The 27,919-nt window shown below is 50.2% G+C and overlaps 1 protein-coding gene across 9 annotated transcripts in view; it reads left to right on the top strand.

The window, feature by feature from the left end:
- DTNB (dystrobrevin beta) overlaps positions 1 to 27,919 on the top strand; it is a 190,764-nt gene that overhangs the window by 27,833 nt on the left and 135,012 nt on the right. For all 9 annotated transcript variants that reach the window (XM_064411445.1, XM_064411446.1, XM_064411442.1 and 6 more), the window contains 4 exons: positions 4,950 to 5,104; positions 7,866 to 7,971; positions 13,948 to 14,114; positions 27,058 to 27,182. In XM_064411445.1, coding sequence (XP_064267515.1) covers positions 4,950 to 5,104; positions 7,866 to 7,971; positions 13,948 to 14,114; positions 27,058 to 27,182 — 553 coding nt within the window. The remainder of the gene's footprint in view (positions 1 to 4,949; positions 5,105 to 7,865; positions 7,972 to 13,947; positions 14,115 to 27,057; positions 27,183 to 27,919) is intronic.

Raw genomic sequence — 27,919 nt, 5'->3', positions numbered from 1 at the left:
TCCGGGGAGGAGCAGCCTTCTTAAAAATTGTTAAAAACGGGATTGGGTAAATCTGGTCTCTGGGGACAAGGTGGGAAAGGTTCTGGCTGGATTTGGAAGGAATTTTTTTGTGTGTGGCTATAATTAGAAATTTACACATAGAAGTCTTGCTGTTGGATGTTGGTTATCGTGGCCTGTGGGCTGTTTGGAGTTTTGTTTGGTTTATGAACTCTTTAAACAGCACTTGAGCCTTGCAGAAGTTTGGCAGTGGCATGTTTAACTTTTGGTCTGGATTTCTTCTGAGCATTATCATTGTGCTGCTTGGCTGTCCCCCTCTCCTTCCTGTTGGTTTTCTCAGCTTTTACAGAGACAAGCCACCTGAGAGGTGTTTGAAAAGATTTTATTCCATTATCAGTCTTGGTGAATAGTGAGACACCAGACATGTAAAACTCAATGCCATTCCACCAGGACCAACCCATTTCTTGGTTGCAATACCTTAGAAATGTTTTTAACTTATTAGCTTTTGCCACACAGTGCTGCTATTCTAACACAAATCACCTCTGTTTTTCTCCACATTGTCTTGCTGCAGTGTATTTTTCACAGTTCTGATTCTATAAAATATCTAGTTTTGTTTTATTCTTTACAAATCCATTCCCCACTTCTCTCCCTGATTACTGACCCAGTTCACCCCCAAAACCTCCTTGTCCAGAAGATCCCAGCCCAGCCTCCCTTCCCTGAGCAGGCTCCTGCAAATCCTGGGAGTTGTTTTTAATGTGTTCTCATCCCGTGGTCCCTGTGAGTGATGGGGACAGGACAGTGTCCTGGAGTGGCACAGAGGGGCTGGGGGAGCTTCAGTGGGGCCCTTCCCTGGCTCTGGAATTTCCTGGGATGTTCTCTCCTTGCAGAGCAGCTCCTTGTGGGGCTGTGCAAGGCAGGATCCCAGCATCCCTGGGGCTGGAATCCCTCCCAGCCCCTCCAGTGCCAGCTGTGCCCGGTGCCCACCTTGTCCCCAGGGCCCTGAGTGCCACCTCCAGGGCTGGGCACTCCAAACCTCCAAGGCCTGAGCACCTTTTCCATGGGGAATTCCTCCTGATGTCCAGCCTGAGGCTGCTCCCTCTCATCCTGCCACCAGCTGCCCTTTGAAAGGTTATGATGCTTTTTATTTATTTATTTTTATTTATTATATCATCTCCAATTTCACTGCCACTTCCCCACCTTGTGGGGAACTTTCCCACCTTGACAACAAACCCACTTTTTAACCTGCAAGACAAACACTGGAGGGGTTTTTCATTTCCCCTTGGCACAGCCTGGGCTGTTCTCTCTCATTTTCAGATTTCCATGCCTTGCATTTCTCTCTCTTCAGGATCACCTCACTGCTGCTGCCTGCTCAGCTCAGCTGAGTGTCCTGAGCACACCCAGGAGGTTTCAGCCCATTTTAAACACAACTGTGTCCTGTCCCTGTTGTGTCCTGCCCTTCCCACCCTGCCAGCTTCACTGCAGACCTGCAGCTCCTGTGCACAGGATCCTGCTCCAGAATGGACAAGGATTCTGGAATTTTGGCTCTCTGATATCAGTTGTTCCCACTGTTTCCATTTTATGTTCATTTTCATCCTGACTTTTCTTCCACATTCAGTTTCTAGGTTAAGTCTAATTTTTCTGGCTGGCTTATTTTCCTAAAATACACAAATCCACCACTTTAAATATATTTCCCCCCTCAATTTCTCCTAATATGTTTTCTTTTATAACATTATTCAAGAGACCTTCAGTCCAAGCTGCTCTGTTCAGTCAGTGATACAGATTCCAGGTATTTTATCCCTCTGAGCTAAGGCATTGCAGGCTTCTTCCTGGGCTCATTCTTTCAGGAAATTGGGATAACTCCTCCAGCTCACTGGAAATGTGCCTTTCTGAAGGTGTCTTTTTGTCTGAAGCTGGTTTTGATCACTGAAATGAAGGGTGTTTTCTGCCAGCATGAGCTTTTTGATGTTTAATTCCTGCTGGTGCCTGAAATAACAGCAGGGAGGGTTCAGTGCCACGGGGGAGATGTGGGGTCTGTCACATCCTGGGGAATTCTAGGTTGTGTTTCCATTGGAGACCCCCCTGTGGAGCATGCCCTGACTCTGGCTGAGCCTCAGGCCCAGCAGGATGTGAGAGATCTCTCCAAGGAGATTCTGGACCCCAGGCAGTTCTGTTTACCTGGATTTTGTGCTGCTGTTGTTCTCTCTGCATCCTGCCCCTGGGACCGGCCTTTGCTGGGGGCTGCAGCTCTGGGGAGGGGATCAGGGACCCCCAGGGCTCAGGGAGGAGCAGGGACAGGGACTGGGGCACCTGCAGCACCTCCCTCTTCTCCTTCCATCCTTACAAACACCAGGGAACATCTGCTCAGCCCCTGTTTGCTCTCAGGAGCACGTTTGTCCCCACAGGGCTGCTTAAAAAGTGTGAACTCCTCTCATGGCAAATGCTCCCAGAATCCCAGAATGGTTTGGGCTGGAAGGGACCTTAAATCCCAGCCCATTGAATCCCACCCCATTAAATTCAACCCCATTAAATCTCACCCCATGAAATCCAACCTCATTAAATCCCACCCCATTAAATCCAACCTCATTAAATCCCACCCCATTAAATCCCCATTCCACCCCTGCCATGGCAGGGACACTGCCACTGTCCCAGATGCTCCAGCCTGGCCTTGGGCACTGCCAGGGATCCAGGGGCAGCCCCAGCCGCTCTGGGCACCCTGTGCCAGCCCTGCCCACCTTGCCAGGGAGCAATTCCTCATTCCCATGACCTCAGATCCAAAATGGGATCTGATTCCCCTTCCCAGCTGTTCCTGTGGATGAGCTCAGTGCCCTCAGCTTCCAATGGCTCCTGACATAGCTGGGGAGGGAATGGAGCCCCAGCAGAGGCTGAGGGAGCTGGGAAGGGAATGGAGCCCCAGGAGAGGCTGAGGGAGCTGGGGAGGGAATGGAGCCCCAGCAGAGGCTGAAGGAGCTGGGGAGGGAATGGAGCCCCAGCAGAGGCTGAGGGAGCTGGGGAGGGAATGGAGCCCCAGCAGAGGCTGAGGGAGCTGGCAAGGGGCTCAGCCTGGAGAAAAGGAGGCTCAGGGGGGACCTTGTGGCTCTGCACAACTCCCTGCCAGGAGGGGACAGCCAGGGGGGGTCGGGCTCTGCTGCCAGGGAACAGGGACAGGACAAGGGGAAATGGCCTCAGGCTGGGCCAGGGCAGGCTCAGGGTGGGCACCAGGAGGAATTTGCCCATGGAAAGGGTGCTCAGGCCTTGGCAGGGGCTGCCCAGGGAGGGTTGGAGTGCCCATCCCTGCAGGTGTCACCTGGATGTGGCACTGAGTGCCCTGGGACAAGGTGGGCACTGGGCACAGGTTGGGATTTTCCAGCCCAGGATCCTGGCTGCTGTGCCCCTGCCATGCCCGTGCCCTCAGTGTGCATTTCCCTGCAGCTGTGCCAGCTGTGCCAGTGTTGGAGCTGTGTTCCACCCCGGAGCCTCCTCTGGGGCTTTCTGTAGGGTCAGGTTCTGTAGGACTGTGTGTCCCCTAATGACACAGTGACAAAACTGGCCCTTGTCCCCCAGAAAAGGAAAGAAGCCCAGAAGTGTCTCTCAACCATTAGGTGAAAAGCCACCTCATAGGGCCTCAGGGACTTCACCAAAAACCTGAGGATATCTGATTGGATAGAAGGCAAACAGTCCCTGAACCATCAGGTAGAAAAGAGGAGAACAAAAGAGCAAAGGGATTTTGTGAGCTGTTTTTACCAGGAGCAGACCTCTGCACCTGGCTCGGGTTGTTCTGGTTGTTATTTTGCCTTTTATTAAACCTTTTTGTTTCTAACACTGCAGCAGAAGCCATCCTGCTCATTTTATGCCCCTAAAGTAATAGCTGAGCTCTCCTTGGGTGTATTATATTTCTTTTGAGGGCTTCTGAGACCTGGCCCAAGAAAAAAGAAACTTAATAAGGTTCCAGCTGTGTTCCCCTGGAATTCTCCTGCTCTCCCTGTCTGTCCCAGCTGGGCATGGCAGGAGCTTCCCCTGCCCTGCCTGGGCTGGGATGGGGTGGAGGAAGAGGATTGGGAGCCCTGTCCTGGATGAATCCTGTCCTGGATAAATCCTGCCCTGGATAAATCCTGTCCTGGATGAATCCTGTCCTGGATAAATCCTGCCCTGGATAAATCCTGTCCTGGATAAATCCTGCCCTGGATAAATCCTGTCCTGGATAAATCCTGCCCTGGATAAATCCTGTCCTGGATGAATCCTGCCCTGGATGAATCCTGCCCTGGATGAATCCTGTCCTGGATAAATCCTGTCCTGGATGAATCCTGCCCTGGATAAATCCTGCCCTGGATAAATCCTGTCCTGGATGAATCCTGTCCTGGATGAATCCTGCCCTGGATGAATCCTGCCCTGGATGAATCCTGCCCTGGATGAATCCTGCCCTGGATAAATCCTGTCCTGGATGAATCCTGTCCTGGATGAATCCTGTCCTGGATGAATCCTGTCCTGGATAAATCCTGTCCTGGATAAATCCTGTCCTGGATGAATCCTGCCCTGGATAAATCCTGCCCTGGATAAATCCTGTCCTGGATGAATCCTGTCCTGGATGAATCCTGCCCTGGATGAATCCTGCCCTGGATGAATCCTGCCCTGGATAAATCCTGTCCTGGATGAATCCTGTCCTGGATGAATCCTGTCCTGGATAAATACCCAGGGAGTCCTCTGGGTGCAGGACAGGGATTGGGGTTCCTGCCCCGGGTAAATCCTGTCCTGGCAGCACAGCTCAGGGAACCCCTCGGAGTGCAGGACAGGGATTGGGGTTCCTGCCCTGGGTAAATCCCCGGGGAGCCCCTTGGGGTGCAGGACAGGGATTGGGGTTCCTGCCCCGGGTAGATCCCCGGGGAGCCCGCGGGTGCAGGGGGGCTGTCCCGCAGCGATCCCATATTTACCCGGGGGTTTATTGTATTTTCTTACAGATCTTTTCTCTCAGATCTCAGATTCCACGGGGCTGCTGCTGTTCCCCAGGTTCGAGCAGCTGCTGCGGGAGGTGCTGAAGCTGCCCACGGCCGTGTTCGAGGGGCCCTCCTTCGGCTACACCGAGCACTCGCTGCGCTCCTGCTTCCCCCAGCAGGTCAGGGCGGCAAGGGAGCGGGGTCGGGGGTTTGGGATTGGGGTCTGGGGTCTGGGATTGGGGATTGGGATTGGGGATTGGGGTCAGGGATTGGGGTCTGGGGTCGGGGGTTTGGGGTCTGGGATTGGGGATTGGGGTCTGGGATTGGGGTCTGGGCTCTGGGATTGGGGTCTGGGATTGGGGGCTGTGTTTGGGGTCTAAGATTGGGGATTGGGGTTTGGGATTGGGGTTTGGGATCGGGATCTGGGATTGGGGTCTGGGGTCTGAGATGGGGGATTGAGGTTTGGGATTGGGGTTTGGGATCGGGATCTGGGATTGGGGATTGGGGTCGGGGGTCTGGGATTGGGGTCTGGGGATTGGGGGATTGGGGTCTGGGGTTGGGGATCTGGGATTGGGGGATTGGGGTCTGGGATTGGGGTCTGGGGTCTGGGATTGGGGTCTGGGGTCGGGGATTGGGGTCTGGGGTCTGGGATTGGGGTCTGGGATTGGGGATTGTGATTGGGGATTTGGAGATTGGGCTCTGGGATTGGGGATTTGGGGTCTGGGATTTGGAGATTGGGGATTGGGGATCAGGGATTGGGGTTTGGGATTGGGGATTCAGGGGTCTGGGATTTGGAGATTGGGGATTGGGGTTTGGGATTGGGGATTTGGGATCTGGGATTCAGGATTTGGGATCTGGGATTCAGGATTTGGGATTTGGGGTTCCCGGGGCGTCGGGATTGGGGATCTGGGATTTGGGATCTGGGATCAGTGATTGGGGTCTGGGACTGGGGATCAGGGATTGGGGTCTGGGATCAGGGATTGGGGATTAGGGATTGGGGTCTGGGGTTTGGGATTCGGGGTTGGGGATTGGGGATCAGGGTCTGGGATTGGGGATTTGGGGCCTGGGATTTGGGATTGGGGGTCTGGGATTTGGAGATGGGGGATCAGGGATTTGAGGTCTGGGATTTGGGGTCTGGGATTGGGAGTCTGGGATTTGGGGTCTGGGATTGGGGATTTGGAGATTGGGGGTCTGGGATTTGGGGTCTGGGATTGGGGATCTGGGATTCTGGATTGGGGATTCAGGATTTGGGCTCAGGGATCTGGGATCAGGGATCTGAGGTCAAGGATCAGGGATTATGGATCTAGGATCTGAAATCTAGGATTTGGGATTTAGGATTCAGGATTTGCAATCTGGGATCGAGGGTTTGGGATCTGGCATCTGGGGTCTTGGGATGTGGGATCTGGAATTCAGGATTTGGGATTTGGGATCTGGGATTCAGGATTTGGGATCTGGGATTCATTATTTGGGATCTGGGATTCAGGATTTGGGATCTGGGATTCAGGATTTGGGATCTGGGATTCATTATTTGGGATCTGGGATTCAGGATTTGGGATCTGGGATTCATTATTTGGGATCTGGGATTCAGGATTTGGGATGTGGGATCTGGGATTCAGGATTTGGGATCTGGGATTCAGGATTCGGGATTTGGGGTCTGGGATTCGGGATTCAGGATTTGGGATCTGGGATTCAGGATTTGGGATGTGGGATCTGGGATTCAGGATTTGGGATCTGGGATTCAGGATTTGGGATCTGGGATTCGGGATTCAGGATTTGGGATCTGGGATTCAGGATTAGGGATTTGGGGTCTGGGATTCGGGATTTGGGATCTGGGATTCGGGATTCAGGATTTGGGATCTGGGATTCAGGATTAGGGATTTGGGGTCTGGGATTCAGGATTTGGGATCTGGGATTCAGGATTCAGGATTTGGGATTCCCGGGGCATCGGGGCTGGGGTCCCTGAGGTCCCCTGTACACCCCAACACTGTGAAACAGTCCCAGATTGGCAGCTGAAGGATTTTCTGTCATTTCAGTTGAATCCCCTCCTCCAGGGGCCTCCCCCGTTCCCCATCAGCACACCAGGGCTGACTCATTTCTTTCCCAAAACACAAACCATGCCATTTTTACCATTTCCCCTTGATTCTTCAGAGTTTTTTCACTCTGTTAAGACAATTAGTTTAACAAGTCAGGCTCTGTTCAAAATAAACACCTTCTGTGCACCAGGTTCTTTTTAAATCCATTGCAGTTGAGTCTTAATTGTTCCAATGATTTGTTTCTCGTTTGAGGTAATGTAAATACCTAATAATAATAATAATAATAATAATAATAATAATAATATAACTAATCCTTCAATCAACTGTAAACATGGCCTTGATTGATCTTAGGCCTGGAATGAAATGTTTGGACTCTGGGCATGATGATGCTGCAGCAGAAACAGTTCTGCAGCATTTGATGTGAAATTTATAGTGGCTAAATAGAAGTTAATTGGCAATTAGCATGTTTGGAATATGGCACAGTAGGAAAGAGCCTTTGATTTCAGAATCAGTGAGGCTCCAGATTTCTATTGGATATTGGGAATTAGGGATTGTTCCCTGGCAGGGTGGGCAGGGCTGGCACAGCTGGGGCAGCCCCTGCATCCCTGGCAGTGCCCAAGGCCAGGCTGGACACTGGGATTTAAAAAGTGCAAACTCCTCTCATCAAAAATGTTTTCAGAATCCCAGAGTGGTTTGGGTTGGGAGGGAGCTTAAATCCCACCCAGTGGCAGTGTCCCTGCCGTGGCAGGGGTGGCACTGGGGGTGTCGGAGCTCCCTTCCCACCCCAGCCCTTCCCTGTTCCATGACTGGCACTCCAGCAGCATTCCTGGCAGGAGAAATGGAGCAGCCCTGGCAGTGGGAAATGCAGCTCAGCTCCTCTCCAGTGCTCCCTGTGCTCTCCCTGCAGAAGAAGGTGATGCTGAACATGTTCCTGGACACGCTGATGGCTGACCCTCCTCCCCAGTGCCTTGTGTGGCTGCCCCTCATGCACAGACTGGCCCACGTGGAGAATGGTACATTGAAAATGGGCAATTGAAAATGGGCAATTGAAATGGGCAATTGAAAATGGGAAATGGAAAATGGGAAAAATTGAAAATGGGAAATTGAAAATGGGAAATTGAAAATGGTAAAAATTGAAAATGGGAAATTGAAAATGGGAAAAATTGAAAATGGGAAATTGAAAATGGGAAATTGAAAATGGGAAATTGAAAATGGGAAATGGAAAATGGGAAATTGAAAATGGGCAATTGAAAATGGGAAATTGAAAGTGGGCAATTGAAAATGGGCAATTGAAAATGGTAAAAATTGAAAATGGGAAATTGAAAATGGGCAATTGAAATGGGCAATTGAAATGGGCAATTGAAATGGGCAATTGAAAATGGGAAAAATTGAAAATGGGCAATTGAAAATGGGCAATTGAAAATGGGAAATTGAAAATGGGAAATTGAAATGGTAAAAATTGAAAATGGGCAATTGAAAATGGGCAATTGAAAATGGGCAATTGAAATGGGAAATTGAAAATGGGAAATTGAAAATGGGAAAAATTGAAAATGGGAAAAATTGAAAATGGGCAATTGAAAATGGGCAATTGAAAATGGGAAATTGAAAATGGGAAATTGAAAATGGGCAATTGAAATGGGCAATTGAAAATGGGAAATGGAAAATGGGAAATTGAAAATGGTAAAAATTGAAAATGGGAAATTGAAAATGGGAAAAATTGAAAATGGGAAATTGAAAATGGGAAAATTTGAAAATGGGAAATTGAAAATGGGAAATTGAAAATGGGCAATTGAAAATGGGCAATTGAAAATGGGAAATTGAAAATGGTAAAAATTGAAAATGGTAAAAATTGAAAATGGGCAATGGAAAATGGGCAATTGAAAATGGGCAATTGAAAATGGTAAACATTGAAAATGGGAAATTGAAAATGGGAAATGGAAAATGGGAAATTGAAATGGTAAAAATTGAAAATGGGAAATTGAAAATGGGAAATTGAAAATGGTAAAAATTGAAAATGGGAAATTGAAAATGGGAAATTGAAAATGGGAAATGGAAAATGGGCAATTGAAAATGGGAAATTGAAAATGGGCAATTGAAAATGGGAAATTGAAAATGGGAAATTGAAAATGGGAAATTGAAAATGGTAAAAAATTGAAAATGGGAAATTGAAAATGGGCAATGGAAAATGGGCAATGGAAAATGGGAAATTGAAAATGGGAAATTGAAAATGGTGGAAATTGAAAATGGGCAATTGAAAATGGTAAAAATTGAAATGGGAAATTGAAAATGGGCAATTGAAAATGGGAAATGGAAAATGGGAAATTGAAAATGGGAAAAATTGAAAATGGGAAATTGAAAATGGTGGAAATTGAAAATGGGCAATTGAAAATGGTAAAAATTGAAATGGGAAATTGAAAATGGGCAATTGAAAATGGGAAATTGAAAATGGGAAATTGAAAATGGGAAAAATTGAAAATGGGAAAAATTGAAAATGGGAAAAATTGAAAATGGGAAAAATTGAAAATGGGCAATTGAAAATGGGCAATTGAAAATGGGCAATTGAAAATGGGCAATTGAAAATGGGAAATGGAAAATGGGAAATTGAAAATGGGCAATTGAAAATGGGCAATTGAAAATGGGAAATTGAAAATGGGCAATTGAAAATGGGCAATTGAAAATGGGCAATTGAAAATGGGAAATTGAAAATGGGAAATTGAAAATGGGCAATTGAAAATGGGCAATTGAAAATGGTAAAAATTGAAAATGGTAAAAATTGAAAATGGGCAATTGAAAATGGGCAATTGAAAATGGGCAATTGAAAATGGGAAATTGAAAATGGGAAATTGAAAATGGGCAATTGAAAATGGGCAATTGAAAATGGTAAAAATTGAAAATGGTAAAAATTGAAAATGGGCAATTGAAAATGGGCAATTGAAAATGGGCAATTGAAAATGGGCAATTGAAAATGGGCAATTGAAAATGGGCAATTGAAAATGGGCAATTGAAAATGGTAAACATTGAAAATGGGAAATTGAAAATGGGAAATGGAAAATGGGAAATTGAAATGGTAAAAATTGAAAATGGGAAATTGAAAATGGGAAATTGAAAATGGTAAAAATTGAAAATGGGAAATTGAAAATGGGAAATTGAAAATGGGAAATTGAAAATGGGCAATGGAAAATGGGCAATTGAAAATGGGAAATGGAAAATGGGAAATTGAAAATGGTAAAAATTGAAAATGGGAAATTGAAAATGGGAAAAATTGAAAATGGGAAATTGAAAATGGGAAAAATTGAAAATGGGAAAAATTGAAAATGGGCAATTGAAAATGGGCAATTGAAAATGGGAAATTGAAAATGGGAAATGGAAAATGGGAAATTGAAAATGGGCAATTGAAAATGGGCAATTGAAAATGGGCAATTGAAAATGGGCAATTGAAAATGGGAAATTGAAAATGGGCAATTGAAAATGGTAAAAATTGAAAATGGTAAAAATTGAAAATGGTAAAAATTGAAAATGGGCAATTGAAAATGGGCAATTGAAAATGGGCAATTGAAAATGGTAAACATTGAAAATGGGAAATTGAAAATGGGAAATGGAAAATGGGAAATTGAAATGGTAAAAATTGAAAATGGGAAATTGAAAATGGGAAATTGAAAATGGTAAAAATTGAAAATGGGAAATTGAAAATGGGAAATTGAAAATGGGAAATGGAAAATGGGCAATTGAAAATGGGCAATTGAAAATGGGCAATTGAAAATGGGAAATTGAAAATGGGAAATTGAAAATGGTAAAAAATTGAAAATGGGAAATTGAAAATGGGCAATTGAAAATGGGAAATGGAAAATGGGAAATTGAAAATGGGAAAAATTGAAAATGGGAAATTGAAAATGGGAAATTGAAAATGGGAAATTGACAATGGGAAATTGAAAATGGGAAAAATTGAAAATGGGAAATTGAAAATGGTGGAAATTGAAAATGGGAAATTGAAAATGGGAAATTGAAAATGGTAAAAATTGAAAATGGGAAATTGAAAGTGGGAAATTGAAAATGGTAAAAAATTGAAAATGGGAAATTGAAAATGGGAAATTGAAAATGGGAAAAATTGAAAATGGGAAATTGAAAATGGGAAATTGAAAATGGGAAATTGAAAATGGTAAAAAATTGAAAATGGGCAATTGAAAATGGTAAAAATTGAAAATGGGGAATTGAAAATGGGAAATGCAGCATTCACACAGTGGGAATGCCCTGGCCTTGCTGGTGTTACCAGCACCTCGTGCCTCCATCAGTGCTGGCCAGAGCAGCCCAGGGCTGGAGGGGTCACAGTGTGCTGGGAGCGTGGGGCTGCCGGGGAGGGAAGGCAGCAGCACTGCAAACCCCAAGGGTTTTAGTTAGTAGGAAAAAAAATGACATTCTCGAAATATTCCTGAGTCTGAGGGAGCTGGAAAGGAGAAAAGGAGGCTCAGGGGGGACCTTGTGGCTCTGCACAACTCCCTGCCAGGAGGGGACAGCCAGGGGGGGTCGGGCTCTGCTGCCAGGGAACAGGGACAGGACAAGGGGAAATGGCCTCAGGCTGGGCCCGGGCAGGCTCAGGGTGGGCACCAGGAGGAATTTGCCCATGGAAAGGGTGCTCAGGCCTTGGCAGGGGCTGCCCAGGGAGGGTTGCAGTGCCCATCACTGCAGGTGTCACCTGGATGTGGCACTGAGTGCCCTGGGCTGGGACAAGGTGGGCACTGGGCACAGCTGCCACTCCATGGGCTGGGAGGGATTTTCCAGCCTCAGGGATCCTGGGATTTTAAAATTCATTTTGATGTGGCAATTTCCCAGGGTCAGGTCCTGTGGGAAGTCATGCCCAGGAGGTGAGGAGGTGGATCTGGTTAAAATGTTGGTGACTCCAGGGCAAAGGGGACCCTGCTCTGACCCTGGCATTCCTGGCAGCAGCCGGAGCAGGAGGGGACCAGCTGGGCTGCTCCCCCTCACTGGGCTCTGTCCTACCCAAAGCTAAACTTTGGCCCTTGTAGAAAAATAAAAACAAACAGAAATAGCACCACAGGAAAAACCCCACAAACACAATCCTAAACAAACCAACCCCACAAAAACCTAAACAAACAAAACCCAGTAAAGCAACAACAGAAAATGAAAACCACAACAAAAACCCAGCAAAACAACCAAAAACCCCAAAGCATGACAGACAAAAAACCCCTGCAGGTAACCAAAACAGCTGCCTCCTCTTTTGTTCCCATCTTGCTGCTCCTGATTTAATAATCCCTGATCCTGGCTGTTCCAGTCTTGTCCTTATCCATCACTGTGAGGCTGTGCCCTGTGCAGGACAGGGAGTGCTGTCCCTGTCCCTGTCCCTGTCCCTGGCCCTGTCCCTGTCCCTGGCCCTGCTGTGCCTCGTGGTCTCTGTTATCAGAGTGTTGGTATTGCTTCCCTCATCAGGAAATCAGGGTTGGGGTTATTATTCTTTTCCTCTTTAGGAAATCAGGGTTTGGGTTATTGCTATTCCTTCCCTCATCAGGAAATCAAGGTTTGGGTTATTATTCCTTCCCTGATCAGGAAATCAGGGCTGGGGTTATTATTCCTTCCCTCATCAGGAAATCAGGGTTTGGGTTATTATTCCTTCCCTCATCAGGAAATCAGGGTTTGGGTTATTATTCCTTCCCTCATCAGGAAATCAGGGTTTGGGTTATTATTCCTTCCCTGATCAGGAAATCAGGGTTTGGGTTATTATTCCTTCCCTCATCAGGAAATCAGGGTTTGGGTTATTATTCCTTCCCTCATCAGGAAATCAGGGCTGGGGTTATTATTCCTTCCCTGATCAGGAAATCAAGGTTTGGGTTATTATTCCTTTCCTCTTTAGGAAATCAGGGTTTGGGTTATTATTCCTTCCCTGATCAGGAAATCAGGGCTGGGGTTATTATTCCTTCCCTCATCAGGAAATCAAGGTTTGGGTTATTATTCCTTCCCTGATCAGGAAATCAAGGTTTGGGTTATTATTCCTTTCCTCTTTAGGAAATCAGGGTTTGGGTTATTATTCCTTCCCTGATCAGGAAATCAGGGTTGGGGTTATTATTCCTTCCCTGATCAGGAAATCAGGGTTGGGGTTATTATTCCTTCCCTGATCAGGAAATCAGGGTTGGGGTTATTATTCCTTCCCTCATCAGGAAATCAGGGCTGGGGTTATTATTCCTTCCCTGATCAGGAAATCAGGGTTTGGGTTATTATTCCTTCCCTGATCAGGAAATCAGGGTTGGGGTTATTATTCTTCCCCTCATCAGGAAATCAGGGCTGGGTTCTGTGCTGCCTCTGTGCCCTTTCATCAGCAGCAATCTCTGCTGCCTGCACGGAGCCAGCGAGGGGAGGGGACAGCTCTGACAGGGTGGGGGAGGACTTCTCGTGGATCAGGCTGGCAGAGCTGGGGGCTCACTGGAGAGGAGAAGGATCCAGGCAGAGCTCAGAGCCCCTGGCAGGGCCTGGAGGGGCTCCAGGAGAGCTGCAGAGGGACTGGGGACAAGGCTGGAGGGACAGGAGCCAGGGAATGGCTCCCAGTGCCGGAGGGCAGGGCTGGGTGGGATTGGGAATGAGGAATTGTTCCCTGGCAGGGTGGGCAGGGCTGGCACAGCTGGGGCTGCCCCTGGGTCCCTGGCAGTGCCCAAGGCCAGGCTGGACACTGGCACACCCTGGGGCAGTGCACAGACTCCCCCTGAGCTCAGCACTTCCCTGAGTGTGCCCAGGGAGGGAGATGCCTGCAGAAGGAATGTTGTGAGAAGGAATATTTTGAGAAAGAACATTGGGAGAACCTGTCAGCTGGAACTGCTGTGCCACCATCAGCTTCCTCTGAGGGTTAATGGGACCAAAATTGCCAGCTCTGCCCCCAAAACCTGCCCAAGCCCCGGGTGCTGAAGGAGCTGGGGGGGTCTGGAAGCTGCAGTGAAATGGGATCTTCCAGGTTCACCAAAAATCCATTTTCTTTGTTTTCCTGCCAGTCTTCCACCCCGTGGAGTGCTCGTACTGCCACTGTGAGAGCATGATGGGCTTCAGGTACCGGTGCCAGCAGTGCCACAACTACCAGCTGTGCCAGAGCTGCTTCTGGAGGGGCCACGCCAGCGGCCCCCACAGCAACCAGCACCAGATGAAGGAGCACTCCTCCTGGGTAAGGGCACTGCTCCTGGGTAAGGGCACTGCTGGGCAGGCACTGCTCCTGGGTAAGGGGCACTCCTGGGTAAGGGCACTGCTCCTGGGTAAGGGCACTGCTCCTGGGTAAGGGCACTGCTGGGCAGGGCACTGCTCCTGAGTAAGGGGCACTCCTGGGTAAGGGCACTGCTCCTGGGTAAGGGCACTGCTGGGCAGGCACTGCTCCTGGGTAAGGGCACTGCTCCTGGGTAAGGGCACTGCTGGGCAGGGCACTGCTCCTGGGTCAAGACTTCTCATGGGCAGGAACATTCCTCCTGGGGGTCAGGCCACTGCTCCTGGGCAGGGCACTCGTGGGTTAGGGCTTCTTCCAGGTCAGGGCACTCCTCATGGGTCAAGGGCACTCCTGGGTAAGGGCACTCCTGGGCAGGGCACTGCTCCTGGGTAAGGGCTTCTCATGGACAGGAATATTCCTCCTGGGGGTGAGGCCACTGCTCCTGGGTAAGGGGCACTGCTCCTGGGTAAGGGCACTGCTCCTGGGTAAGGGCTTCTCATGGGCAGGGCACTGCTCCTGGGCAGGGCATTTCTCCTGGGTAAGGGGCACTCCTGGGTAAGGGGCACTCCTGGGTAACGGCACTCCTGGGTAAGGGCTTCTCCTGGGCATGGCACTCCTACTGGTCAGGGCATTGCTCCTGGGTAAGGGCACTCCTGGGCAGGGCACTGCTCCTGGGTAAGGGCTTCTCATGGGCAGGAACATTCCTCCTGGGGGTGAGGCCACTGCTCCTGGGTAAGGGGCACTGCTGGGCAGGGCATTCCTCCTGGACAAGGGCTTCTCTTGGGCAGGAACATTCCTCATGGGCAGGAACATTCCTCCTGGGGGTCAGGCCACTGCTCCTGGGTAAGGGCACTCCTGGGCAGGGCACTGCTCCTGGGTAAGGGCTTCTCATGGGCAGGAACATTCCTCCTGGGCAGGAACATTCCTCCTGGGGGTCAGGCCACTGCTCCTGGGTCAAGGGCACTCTTGGGTAAGGGCTTCCTCCAGGGCAGGGCACTCCTCATGGGTCAAGGGCACTCCTCATGGGCATTGCTCCTGGGTCAGGGGCACTTCTCCTGAGCAGGGCACTGCTCCTGGGTCAGGGGCACTCCTGGGGCAGGGCACTGCTCCTGGGTAAAGGCTTCTCATGGGCAGGAACATTCCTCCAGGGGGTGATGCCACTGCTCCTGGGTAAGGGGCACTCCTCCTGTGCAGGGCATTCCTCATGGGTCAAGGGCACCCCTCATGGGCAGGGGCATTGCTCCTGGGTCAAGACTTCTCCTGGGCAGGAACATTCCTCCAAGGCAGGGCACTGCTCCTGGGTAAGGGCACTGCTCCTATTCCTCCTGGGTAAGGGCTTCTCCTGGCAAGGGCACTCCTCCTGGGGCAGGAACATTCCTCCTGGGCAGGGCACTGCTCCTGGGGTCAGGGGCACTGCTCCTGGGGCAGGGCATTGCTCTGGGGCAGGGGCACTTCTCCTGGGTAAGGGCTTTCTCCTCCTGGGTGAGGATGTTCCTCCTGGGTGAGGATGTTCCTCCTGGGTGAGGATGTTCCTCCTGGGTGAGGATGTTCCTCCTGGGTGAGGCTGTTCCTCCTGGGTGAGGATGTTCCTCGTGGGTAGGGATGTTCCTCCTGGGTGAGGCTGTTCCTCCTGGGTGAGGCTGTTCCTCCTGCTGAGGATGTTCCTCCTGGGTGAGGATGTTCCTCCTGGATGAGGATGTTCCTCCTGCTGAGGATGTTCCTCCTGGGTGAGGATGTTCCTCCTGCTGAGGATGTTCCTCCTGGGTGAGGATGTTCCTCCTGGATGAGGATGTTCCTCCTGCTGAGGATGTTCCTCCTGGGTGAGGATGTTCCTCCTGGATGAGGATGTTCCTCCTGGGTGAGGATGTTCCTCCTGCTGAGGATGTTCCTCCTGGGTGAGGATGTTCCTCGTAGGTAGGGATGTTCCTCGTGGGTGAGGATGTTCCTCGTGGGTGAGGATGTTCCTCCTGGGTGAGGATGTTCCTCGTGGGTGAGGATGTTCCTCCTGCTGAGGATGTTCCTCCTGGGTGAGGATGTTCCTCCTGGATGAGGATGTTCCTCCTGGGTAGGGATGTTCCTCCTGGGTGAGGATGTTCTTCGTGGGTAGGGATGTTCCTCGTGGGTGAGGCTGTTCCTTCTGGGTAGGGATGTTCCTCCTGGGTGAGGATGTTCCTCCTGGGTGAGGATGTTCCTCCTGGGTGAGGCTGTTCCTTCTGGGTAGGGATGTTCCTCCTGGGTGAGGATGTTCCTCCTGGGTGAGGATGTTCCTCCTGGGTGAGGATGTTCCTCCTGGGTGAGGATGTTCCTCCTGGGTGAGGATGTTCCTCCTGGGTGAGGCTGTTCCTCCTGGGTGAGGATGTTCCTCCTGGGTGAGGCTGTTCCTTCTGGGTAGGGATGTTCCTCCTGGGTGAGGATGTTCCTCCTGGGTGAGGATGTTCCTCCTGGGTGAGGCTGTTCCTTCTGGGTAGGGATGTTCCTCCTGGGTAGGGATGTTCCTCCTGGGTGAGGCTGTTCCTCCTGGGTGAAGATGTTCCTTCTGGGTCGGGATGTTCCTCCTGGGTAGGGATGTTCCTCCTGGGTGAGGATGTTCCTCCTGGGTGAGGATGTTCCTTCTGGGTAGGGATGTTCCTCCTGGATGAGGATGTTCCTCGTAGGTAGGGATGTTCCTCCTGGGTGAGGATGTTCCTCGTAGGTAGGGATGTTCCTCCTGGGTGAGGCTGTTCCTCCTGGATGAGGCTGTTCCTCCTGGGTGAGGCTGTTCCTTCTGGGTAGGGATGTTCCTCCTGGGTGAGGATGTTCCTCCTGGGTGAGGCTGTTCCTCCTGGATGAGGCTGTTCCTTCTGGGTAGGGATGTTCCTCCTGGGTGAGGATGTTCCTCCTGGGTGAGGCTGTTCCTTCTGGGTAGGGATGTTCCTCCTGGGTGAGGATGTTCCTCCTGGGTGAGGATGTTCCTCCTGGGTGAGGATGTTCCTCCTGGGTGAGGCTGTTCCTCCTGGGTGAGGATGTTCCTCGTGGGTAGGGATGTTCCTCCTGGGTGAGGCTGTTCCTCCTGGGTGAGGCTGTTCCTCCTGCTGAGGATGTTCCTCCTGGGTGAGGATGTTCCTCCTGGGTGAGGATGTTCCTCCTGCTGAGGATGTTCCTCCTGGGTGAGGATGTTCCTCCTGCTGAGGATGTTCCTCCTGGGTGAGGATGTTCCTCCTGGATGAGGATGTTCCTCCTGCTGAGGATGTTCCTCCTGGGTGAGGATGTTCCTCCTGGATGAGGATGTTCCTCCTGGGTGAGGATGTTCCTCCTGCTGAGGATGTTCCTCCTGGGTGAGGATGTTCCTCGTAGGTAGGGATGTTCCTCGTGGGTGAGGATGTTCCTCGTGGGTGAGGATGTTCCTCCTGGGTGAGGATGTTCCTCGTGGGTGAGGATGTTCCTCCTGCTGAGGATGTTCCTCCTGGGTGAGGATGTTCCTCCTGGATGAGGATGTTCCTCCTGGGTAGGGATGTTCCTCCTGGGTGAGGATGTTCTTCGTGGGTAGGGATGTTCCTCGTGGGTGAGGCTGTTCCTTCTGGGTAGGGATGTTCCTCCTGGGTGAGGATGTTCCTCCTGGGTGAGGATGTTCCTCCTGGGTGAGGCTGTTCCTTCTGGGTAGGGATGTTCCTCCTGGGTGAGGATGTTCCTCCTGGGTGAGGATGTTCCTCCTGGGTGAGGATGTTCCTCCTGGGTGAGGATGTTCCTCCTGGGTGAGGATGTTCCTCCTGGGTGAGGCTGTTCCTCCTGGGTGAGGATGTTCCTCCTGGGTGAGGCTGTTCCTTCTGGGTAGGGATGTTCCTCCTGGGTGAGGATGTTCCTCCTGGGTGAGGATGTTCCTCCTGGGTGAGGCTGTTCCTTCTGGGTGAAGATGTTCCTTCTGGGTCGGGATGTTCCTCCTGGGTAGGGATGTTCCTCCTGGGTGAGGCTGTTCCTCCTGGGTGAAGATGTTCCTTCTGGGTCGGGATGTTCCTCCTGGGTAGGGATGTTCCTCCTGGGTGAGGATGTTCCTCCTGGGTGAGGATGTTCCTTCTGGGTAGGGATGTTCCTCCTGGATGAGGATGTTCCTCGTAGGTAGGGATGTTCCTCCTGGGTGAGGATGTTCCTCGTAGGTAGGGATGTTCCTCCTGGGTGAGGCTGTTCCTCCTGGATGAGGCTGTTCCTTCTGGGTAGGGATGTTCCTCCTGGGTGAGGATGTTCCTCCTGGGTGAGGCTGTTCCTTCTGGGTAGGGATGTTCCTCCTGGGTAGGGATGTTCCTCCTGGGTGAGGCTGTTCCTCCTGGGTGAAGATGTTCCTTCTGGGTAGGGATGTTCCTCCTGGGTGGGGATGTTCCTCCTGGGTGGGGATGTTCCTCCTGGGTGAGGATGTTCCCCCTCAGTACCTGGATGTGGAGCAGCCTCTCCTGATTCCCTCAGGCACGTTCAGGGTCTGGAGCAGAGCTGCTCCAGGGGCTTTTCCAAAGCCCAAAGGCTGTGAACAGGGAACTGGGGTGGGTTTGTTGTTTATTCCTGGCTGCCAAACCTGGCATGGAGGCACATCCAGCTGGGCACCAGGGGCTGCCCAACACCTCCAGGGCATGGGGGGCACCAGCCTGCCTCAGCTCAGGGACAGCCCCCGGGGTGGCATGTGGATCTGCAGAGGGACCAGGACAGCCTGGATCCATGGGCTGGGGGACAGCAAGGCCAAGAGCTGGGTCCTGCCCTGGGCTCACACCAAGCCCAGGGAACAGCCCAGGCTGGGGCAGAGGGCACAGGGAGGGTGGCAGTGCCCAGCCCTGGGGGTGCCCCAGGAGTTCCTGGAGGTGGCACTCGGTGCCCTGGGCTGGGGACAAGGTGGGGATGGGGCACAGCTGGTCCTGAGGGCTTTGCCACCCCCTGGGCTTCTGGAATTCCACTGTTGTAGGGGCTTCTCCTCCCAGAAAAACCAACCAGTGACCCTGAGTGCTGCTCTGGCAGGACTTATCCAGGGGCATCTCTAGAGAATGACAGAATTGCTGCATTTTTCTCTTGTCTCCCACCATCTGTAAATATATTCCTGCAGAACTCTAAATTGAGAAGCCTCACAGAAGGGACCTGAGCAGTAATGTGCAGTTTGATGGCAGGATGATAACCTCAGCTCAAGGAATTGCAGGCAATTTTATGGAGAAAAACCCATTTTATGGCACAAGATTAAGCCCAACCTTCCCCTGACTCAAAGAGAATTCAGATGATGATAGGGTTATAATTAATAGTTATCTTCAGAAGGAAGAGTCATTAGAGCATTACTGCCTCATTTAGAAAATTGGGCTGAAGAGCAGGCAGGAGTTGGGAGGCAAAGGAAAATTCTGTTGTCCTTTTTGTAACTCTGTGGGTGATAAATTTGTGGAATGTTTAATCCCCCCTAACAGGAGGTTGTTATTCCCTTAAAAACACAGAAATCCAGGCTGGGATTTTTAATACAAAGAGAGGTGTAAATGATGGAAACAAGGAATGCTTTGGGTGGGGAGGGACATTAAAGCTCATCCAGTGCCATCCTTTTAATATTTTATTTTAACTTCTCCAAGTCATTCACGTCAATTTTGTGAAAATTTCAATTTTTAAATTTAAAAAGAATTCCTTATTTTGTGTTTGGCCTGTGTGAGCCCCTGTGAGCTCACTCTGCAGAATTCCTGGGTGAAGGGGCTGCTGCTCTGCAGCAAGACAAGAAATGTTCTTTCCTGGCTTTTCACCCTCCTTCAGCCTTCCCTGGTGCATTTTCAGTGTTTATGACCCAGAATGAGCTCAGTAATAAATATCTCCATAGTTGTGATAAATATGATCAATATACTTATGGATAACATTATTGTTTTTATAAATATTACTACATTATTAATAGCAAACAGTATTATTTATATTAATATCATAAATATTACTATATTGTTAATATTATTACATATATATATGCATACAATAGATACATATACATATATACAGTAGATTATATTTACATACATATTTATATATTATTTACCTATTATATATACATATATATGTATTTATACATATATATGCACACATACAATATATCTATTATTTACATTATATGTAAAAATATTTAAATATATATATTATTATTATTATTTACATACTTATAGCTTCTTTTTCCCGAAGTTCTGAGGTACCTTTGGTCATTTTTTGCTATACAGTAGATTATATTTACATACATATTCATCTATTATTTACATATTATGTATACATACAATTCAATATATATGTACATATATATATACATATATATGCACACATACAATATATATTATTTACATTATATTATTATTATTATTATTATTATTATTATTATTATTATTATTATTATTATTATTATTATTATTATTTACATACTTTTAGCTTCTTTTTCCCGAAGTTCTGAGGTACCTTTGGTCATTTCTTGCTGCACATAGCACTGAGATATTTTATATCCCTCTATAGATTTAACACAGTGATACAATAAATTAAAATCTGTCACCATAGGGATTTTCTATGGACAAGCTCAGGCAAAAACCTATTTTTAAGGAGTGGTTCTGCTGCTCGCTGGGGCCTGTTGGAGGGGTGCAAACCTTGAAACGCTCCCCAAAAGTTCTTTTTTGGGCTGTTTCAGTTTGGGTTTCACTGAGGAGCCTCGGGCAGGGAGGAGTCACCCCCCACAGCAGGAGGCAGAGGACTAGAAAGGGTTAATTTGGGCTGCTTTGTGCCCCCTGGGCAAGGTGGCACTGGGAATTCCCGGCTCACCCATCCTGGGGTGGGACCTGGGGGGGTTCAGCCCCTCCCTGCTGCCAGTAATGCAATATTTGGGATTTCTGTCCCTCTGGCATCCCTTGGGAAGGGTTTCCATGGGATGAGAACAGCACTGGAGTTTGGGAAATGGAGTTGTGGAAAATTTCATATTTATAATTCATTTCATTCATACAGGATGTGTCTATACATACCTACATACATTTATGTGTGTGTTTGCATGTAAACTTTAAAATAAGAAATGGTGACTTGGAAATCCTATGGAACAGGAAAGATATTGCTGGGAGAGAAATGGAAATAGAAATAAGTTTCAAAGAAGAAATCTCCTTTCAGGAAAGGAAATGAAATCTTGAAAACACAAAAGCAAGGCTTGCTCTGGAAAGGAGATAGGATCAATGAAATGAAACTGAAAAAAAAAAAAAGGAACTTTGGCAGTTCAGTGACTCCAAGGGATTGGTCTGGGAGGAAATGAGTGAAAAGGACCAAAACATGGCAAAACCAGCCTGACAGATACTGCAAAATTAGGGGGAAAAAACAAGGAGGAAGACAGAACACTGAGGGGAAGATATGAATGAAATGGCATGGATACTGAAAAAAAAAATTAAAATTTCACCAAAATGAAAACCATCCAAAGGCAGGGGATGCCATGAAGTGCAGGGACGTGGACCCAGCCTGGCAAATAAAACTAGACATTTTGGAGAAATAGAAGTGTGAAATAGAACTGGAGGCTGTGTCAGGAGCCACGAGGGGCAATTTCAGGTGATTGGCTTCGGGGTGTTCGTGTGTGCTCTGGTAAGAGCTGACAAGGTTTTACTTACAAGTAAATGAGCTGATAATATTTTACTTTATGCCTTAGAGAGATGAGGCTGAGAATGGAATAAAGGTTTTTAAACGCCTCAGGTGCCCCGTCCCTGGGTCAGGGAAGGGTTTGTTTGTCCCATGGCCCTGGGAGGGGGTTTGGCTCTCAGGAGTGATGTCCCCATCCCTGCCCGCCTGAATTCATTCCCTGCCCACCTGAATTCATTCCCTGCCCGCCTGAATTCATTCCCTGCCCACCTGAATTCATTCCCTGCCCGCCTGAATTCATTCCCTGCCCACCTGAATTCATTCCCTGCCCACCTGAATTCATTCCCCTGCCCACCTGAATTCATTCCCTGCCCACCTGAATTCATTCCCTGCCCACCTGAATTCATTCCCCTGCCCACCTGAATTCATTCCCCTGCCCGGGAATGGGCATGGGAGAGGGAATGTGCATGGAAATGGGCATGGGAGCAGCTGCCAGGGCATCCCCAAACACCCAAAACCAGCTGGGAAAGGCCCTGAGGGTGCTGTGCCAGCCCCTGGACACCAGCCCAGGTGTGCCCAGGTGTGCCAGAGGCCCCTGGGCTGTGCCAGCTCTGGGGTGGCAGCAGGGCCAGGGCAGTGCCCGTCCCCTGTGCTGGCACTGCTGGGGCACCTCCAGTGCTGGGGGCAGCTCTGGGCCCCTCCTGCCAGGAGAGACCTGGAGGGGCTGGAGCGTGTCCAGGGCAGGGAACGGAGCTGGGGAGGGAATGGAGCCCCAGGAGGGGCTGAGGGAGCTGGGGAGGGAATGGAGCCCCAGCAGAGGCTGAGGGAGCTGGGAAGGGAATGGAGCCCCAGGAGAGGCTGAGGGAGCTGGCAAGGGGCTCAGCCTGGAGAAAAGGAGGCTCAGGGGGGACCTTGTGGCTCTCACAACTCCCTGCCAGGAGGGGACAGCCAGGGGGGGTCGGGCTCTGCTGCCAGGGAACAGGGACAGGACAAGGGGAAATGGCCTCAGGCTGGGCCAGGGCAGGCTCAGGGTGGGCACCAGGAGGAATTTGCCCATGGAAGGGGTGCTCAGGCCTTGGCAGGGGCTGCCCAGGGAGGGTTGGAGTGCCCATCCCGGAAGGATTTAGGAGAATTCTTGGCTCCCTAAACCCTTACAATAACCAGAGGCAAATCTTTGCCAAGGGTTTTATTATCCCACGCAGGAAGAGAGAAGCAGGAATTTGTCTCAGTGTTGGTGGGTAGATGTGAGCCAAAGGTGAGTGTCCTTCCCTGAGGGGTGCAGGTGTGGACAGGCTGTGAGTTTGCTGAAGAAGGGATCTCAGGAAGCTGATCCTGTGGGTTTTGTAACATTTATAAAATCACGGAATGCTGGATTCACTTGGGCTGGAAAAGCCCTGTGAGACCTTTGAGCCCAACCACCCCCAGCAGTGCCCAGGCCACCACTGTCCCTGTCCCCAAGTGCCACAGGGCTGTGAAACCCTGCAGGGATGGGGAGTGCCCCCAGCCTGGGCAGCTGTGCCAGGCGTGGGCAGCCCTTTCCAGGTGGGAATTGTTCCCAGTGCCCACCCTGAGCCTGCCCTGGGGCAGCTCGGGGCTGTCCCCACTCCCTGGGCACTGCTGGGGCCAGGGTGACACTGGGCTGTCCCAAAGTGCAGGGGACAAAGCTGGCACTGGGGCAGCAGGGGAGGGCAAGGAGCTGCTCTGGCTGAACATCCTGGAGGGAAGCTCAGTGCCAGAGGTGTTCCTGATTGTTAATTAGTGTTTAATCATGTGGTTCGAGTTGGGAGGGACCTCAGAACTCCCCCCAGTGCCACCTGCCCTGGCAGGGACACTGCCACTGTCCCAGGGTGTGCCAGTGTCCATCCCAGCCTTGGCACTGCCAGGATCCAGGGGCAGCCCCAGCTGTGCCAGCCCTGCCCACCCTGCCAGGGAACAATTCCTCATTCCCAATCTCCCACCCAGCCCAACCCAGGGATCCATTCCCTGTGCCCTGTCCCTGTCCCTCCAGGCCTTGTCCCCAGTCCCCAAAATGAACAAATTCAGAGAGAAATAAATGTGGGTATTTTCAGCAGGTGAAGGATTAGTTTAGGAAAATGAGGGTTGTAAGTTTGGTTTAATCACATCTGTGTGCATGATTTAAATTCTCTCCGGGGTCAGTGACACAAAATCAAATTGTGATTTCCAGAGGGTTTCCAAGGAATTAAAGCAGAGGGGTGGGACGAGCTGAGCTTTGAAGGTCCCTTCCACACAAACCCTTCAGGATTTGATGACTTTGGGGTGACCAAGCTCCCGTTCCCTGGATCCAGAGGCTCTCAGAGCCTTCACACAATCCTGCTGCTCCCAGGACGGAGAAACAAAAACTCCAGGGCTGAAGGAATGAGGAATGTCCAGGGCAGGCTGGCCATCAGCAGGGATTGACTCCGTGGTAGTAACTGCTGCTAATTATCACTAATTGCCAGGCACTGGTGGTGTTTGCTGTAACTCCTTCTGAGCCAGTGGTAATCTGAATTTTCCTGCGAATGCCCCTGGGAGCTGGTCCCAGTTGCACTCTGGGGTGTTGGACAGCAGCAGTAATTAATGCCACAGCAGTAATTAATGCCACAGCAGTAATTAGCCAGGGCTGCCCTTTCCTGGGGTGTCAGTGAGGAGCAGGAGGAGCTGCCAGGTGATGGCTGAGCTGCCATGACCTTGGAATTACGGAATTTTTAGGGTTGGAAAAGACCATCCCCAGGGTTCCATGTCACTGCTGGAGCTTGGTGAGAGCAGCAGCGTTTTCAGAATTAATTTTGTAACTCAGTTTGGGGTTTAAACCCCATTTTTGGTCATTCCTGTGGGTGTCACCAGCACTGCCAAGGACCCAGGGTCACCAATCCTGTGAGGCCATTTAGTGTGAGAATCAGAAAAACCAAAACTTCTGCAGGCACTAAAGAGTTTAATCTGCAGCCTTGGAGGACCCTGAGGTTAATGTAAACATGTAAATGTAAAAATACAGTGTAAAAATGCAAATGTAAAAATACAATGTAAAAATTTAAATGTAAAAATACAATATAAAAATACAGTGTAAAAATGCAAATGTAAAAATACAATGTAAAAATGCAGTACACAGACATTTAGCAGAAAAATCATAAAGGTGTGTTTCTATAGTTGTAAGCAAGAATATCCCTTAAGTAAGAGGGAAACTGTGTTGGGTAAAATAGTGAAAGTTTTATCATGTAAAGGTGAGGCTGTATGGAATAAACTGAGTTTAGAAATCATAATAAAAGCATGTGTGCCTGTGAGTTAAAGTCCATTAAATAAAAGTATCCATAGTACAGCAGAAGTAATAGGTTAAAAAAGTAAAATAAATCCTGTGGCAACTGTTAGTTTAGAAAGTTACATATTGCCGTGTAACAAAGAAACTTGTGACTGCTCTTAAACTGTAGCCAAATTCTTGCTCCTCTAAAACCTCATAGCCTCTGAGATCAATATTTATCTAGGAAATAAATAATTCTTAGCTTGAAAATAGTCCCATCCCTTCACTTCTAGCAGTGACAATAATAATTTAGCACAACTGAGGGAGTTGTGGAAGGGGATAAAGTCACTCCTGCCCCTCCCAGCACTGCCCCACCTTGGTTTTGCCTGTAAAGGACAGAAATTGGGAAAGTGGCTGTTCCTCCCCTCAAAATGCCCCTCTGTGTTCAGAAAGTGAGCTAAAAATCCCTTAATGGGATGGGTAATTCCTGAGCGAGCCCCCAGGTAATTGGTTTATTTCCTAATCTTCCGTAATTTTATTAAAACTTTCAATTTCCACCATCAGAGCCCTTCAAAGCCTCCCAGAATTCATTCCAAGAGCAGTGCCTGCCCTGATTTCCCAGCAGTGCTGGGCATTCTGCTCCTGTGCCCTCTGTGCCTGCCCCAGCTGTGTGTGCCTGCCCCTGCCCTTCCTTCCAGGGCTCACCTTGCTTGTTACCCCAAAAAACCCAGACTCACCTGTGCTTGTTCCCCCAAAACCCCAGACTCACCTGTGCTTCCTCCCCTAAAAAACTCCCAGACTCACCTGTGCTTGTTCCCCCAAAAAACCCCAGACTCACCTGTGCTTGTTCCCCCAAAAACTCCCAGACTCACCTGTGCTTGTTCCCCAAAAAACCCCCAGACTCACCTGTGCTTGTTCCCCCAAAAACTCCCAGACTCACCTGTGCTTGTTCCCCCCCAAAACCCCAGACTCACCTGTGCTTGTTCCCCCAAAAAACCCCAGACTCACCTGTGCTTGTTCCCCCAAAAACTCCCAGACTCACCTGTGCTTGTCCCCCCAAACCCCCACACTCACCTGTGCTTGTTCCCGCAAAAAACCCAGACTCACCTGTGCTTGTTCCCCCAAAAACCCCCACACTCACCTGTGCTTGTCCCCCCAAACCCCCAGACTCACCTGTGCTTGTTCCCCCAAAAAACCCTGGGCTCACCTGTGCTTGTCCCCCCAAAATCCCCCAGACTCACCTGTGCTTGTCCCCCCAAACCCCCACACTCACCTGTGCTTGTCCCCCCAAAACCCCAGACTCACCTGTGCTTGTTCCCCCAAAAAACCCTGGGCTCACCTGTGCTTGTTCCCCCAAACCCCCAGACTCACTGTGCTGTGTTTGTCCCCAAACCCCCAGACTCACTGTGCTGTGTTTGTGTTTATCCCCAAACCCCCAGACTCACTGTGCTGTGTTTGTGTTTGTCCCCCCAAACCCCCAGACTCACTGTGCTGTGTTTGTGTTTGTCCCCCCAAACCCCCAGACTCACTGTGCTGTGTTTGTCCCCCCAAACCCCCAGACTCACTGTGCTGTGTTTTTCCCCCAAACCCCCAGACTCACTGTGCTGTGTTTGTGTTTGTCCCCAAACCCCCAGACTCACTGTGCTGTGTTTGTCCCCAAACCCCCAGACTCACTGTGCTGTGTTTGTGTTTGTCCCCAAACCCCCAGACTCACTGTGCTGTGTTTGTGTTTGTCCCCAAACCCCCAGACTCACTGTGCTGTGTTTGTGTTTGTCCCCAAACCCCCAGACTCACTGTGCTGTGTTTTTCCCCAAACCCCCAGACTCTCCTGTGTTTTTCCCCCAAACCCCCAGACTCTCCTGTGTTTGTCCCCCCAAACCCCCAGACTCACTGTGCTGTGTTTGTCCCCCCAAACCCCCAGACTCACTGTGCTGTGTTTTCCCCCAAACCCCCAGACTCACTGTGCTGTGTTTGTGTTTGTCCCCAAACCCCCAGACTCCCTCTGCTGTGTTTTTCCCCCAAACCCCCAGACTCACTGTGCTGTGTTTTCCCCCCAAACCCCCAGACTCACCTGTGCTTGTTCCCCCCCCAGACCCCCAGACTCACTGTGCTGTTTGTCCCCAGAAATCCCCTGCCAAGAAGCTGAGCCACGCCATCAGTAAATCCCTGGGCTGTGTGCCCAGCAGGGACCCGCCCCGGCCGCTGTTCCCCGAGCAGCCCGAGAGACCCCTGGACCTGGCCCACATCGTGTGAGTACCAATGAGCCCCCTCCCCATCCCTGAACCCCTCCTCACTCCTGAACCCCTCCTGAGCCTCCAGACCTGCCCCACACTATGTGAGTACTGAGCCCCCCCGAGCCCTCTCCCCACTCCTGAGCCCCCTCCTCACCCCTGAATCTTCTCCTGAGCCCCCTCCTCACCCCTTCCCCAGACCTAAGTCCCTCCTGAGCCCCCAGACCTGGCCCACATTGTGTGAGTACCTGAGCCCCCTTTGAGCCTCTGAGCCCCCCTTGAGCCCCCACCTCAGCCCTGAGCCCCCTCTTGACCCCCCAAACCTGCTTCCCATGGTGTGAGTACCCCTGAGCCCCCTCCTGATCCCCCAAACCTGCCCCACCCTGGTATGAGTACCCTGAAACCCTCCCTGAGCCCCCTCCCCATCTCTGAACCCCCAGACCTCACCCCCATGGTGTGAGTACCCCTGAGCCCCCAGAGCTCACCCTGGTGTGAGTACCCTGAGCCCCCTCCCCAGCCCTGGGCCCGCAGTGCAGTTCAGGTTTTTCTCTGCTGTGCTGTAAATGTTGCTCTGGAGAACCCTCTGGGGCTGTGAGGGGTCTCGGGGCTGCAGGGGGGTCTGGTGCAGCTGCAGCCAGGCCTGGCTGTGTCCTGCCTGCAGCCCTGCCACCCCCCTGTCCCCAGCAGTGCCACCTGCCACTCCTCCCTGTGTTGGATCCGTTTTCTCATTTATTGCAAGTTAAATTAGATAAACA

This window comes from Passer domesticus, chromosome 3, assembly GCF_036417665.1.
Source record: "Passer domesticus isolate bPasDom1 chromosome 3, bPasDom1.hap1, whole genome shotgun sequence".
NCBI lineage: Eukaryota > Metazoa > Chordata > Aves > Passeriformes > Passeridae > Passer > Passer domesticus.
The sequence above is the reverse complement of the archived record's forward strand: the minus strand, read 5'-3'. Positions and strand labels throughout refer to the sequence as shown.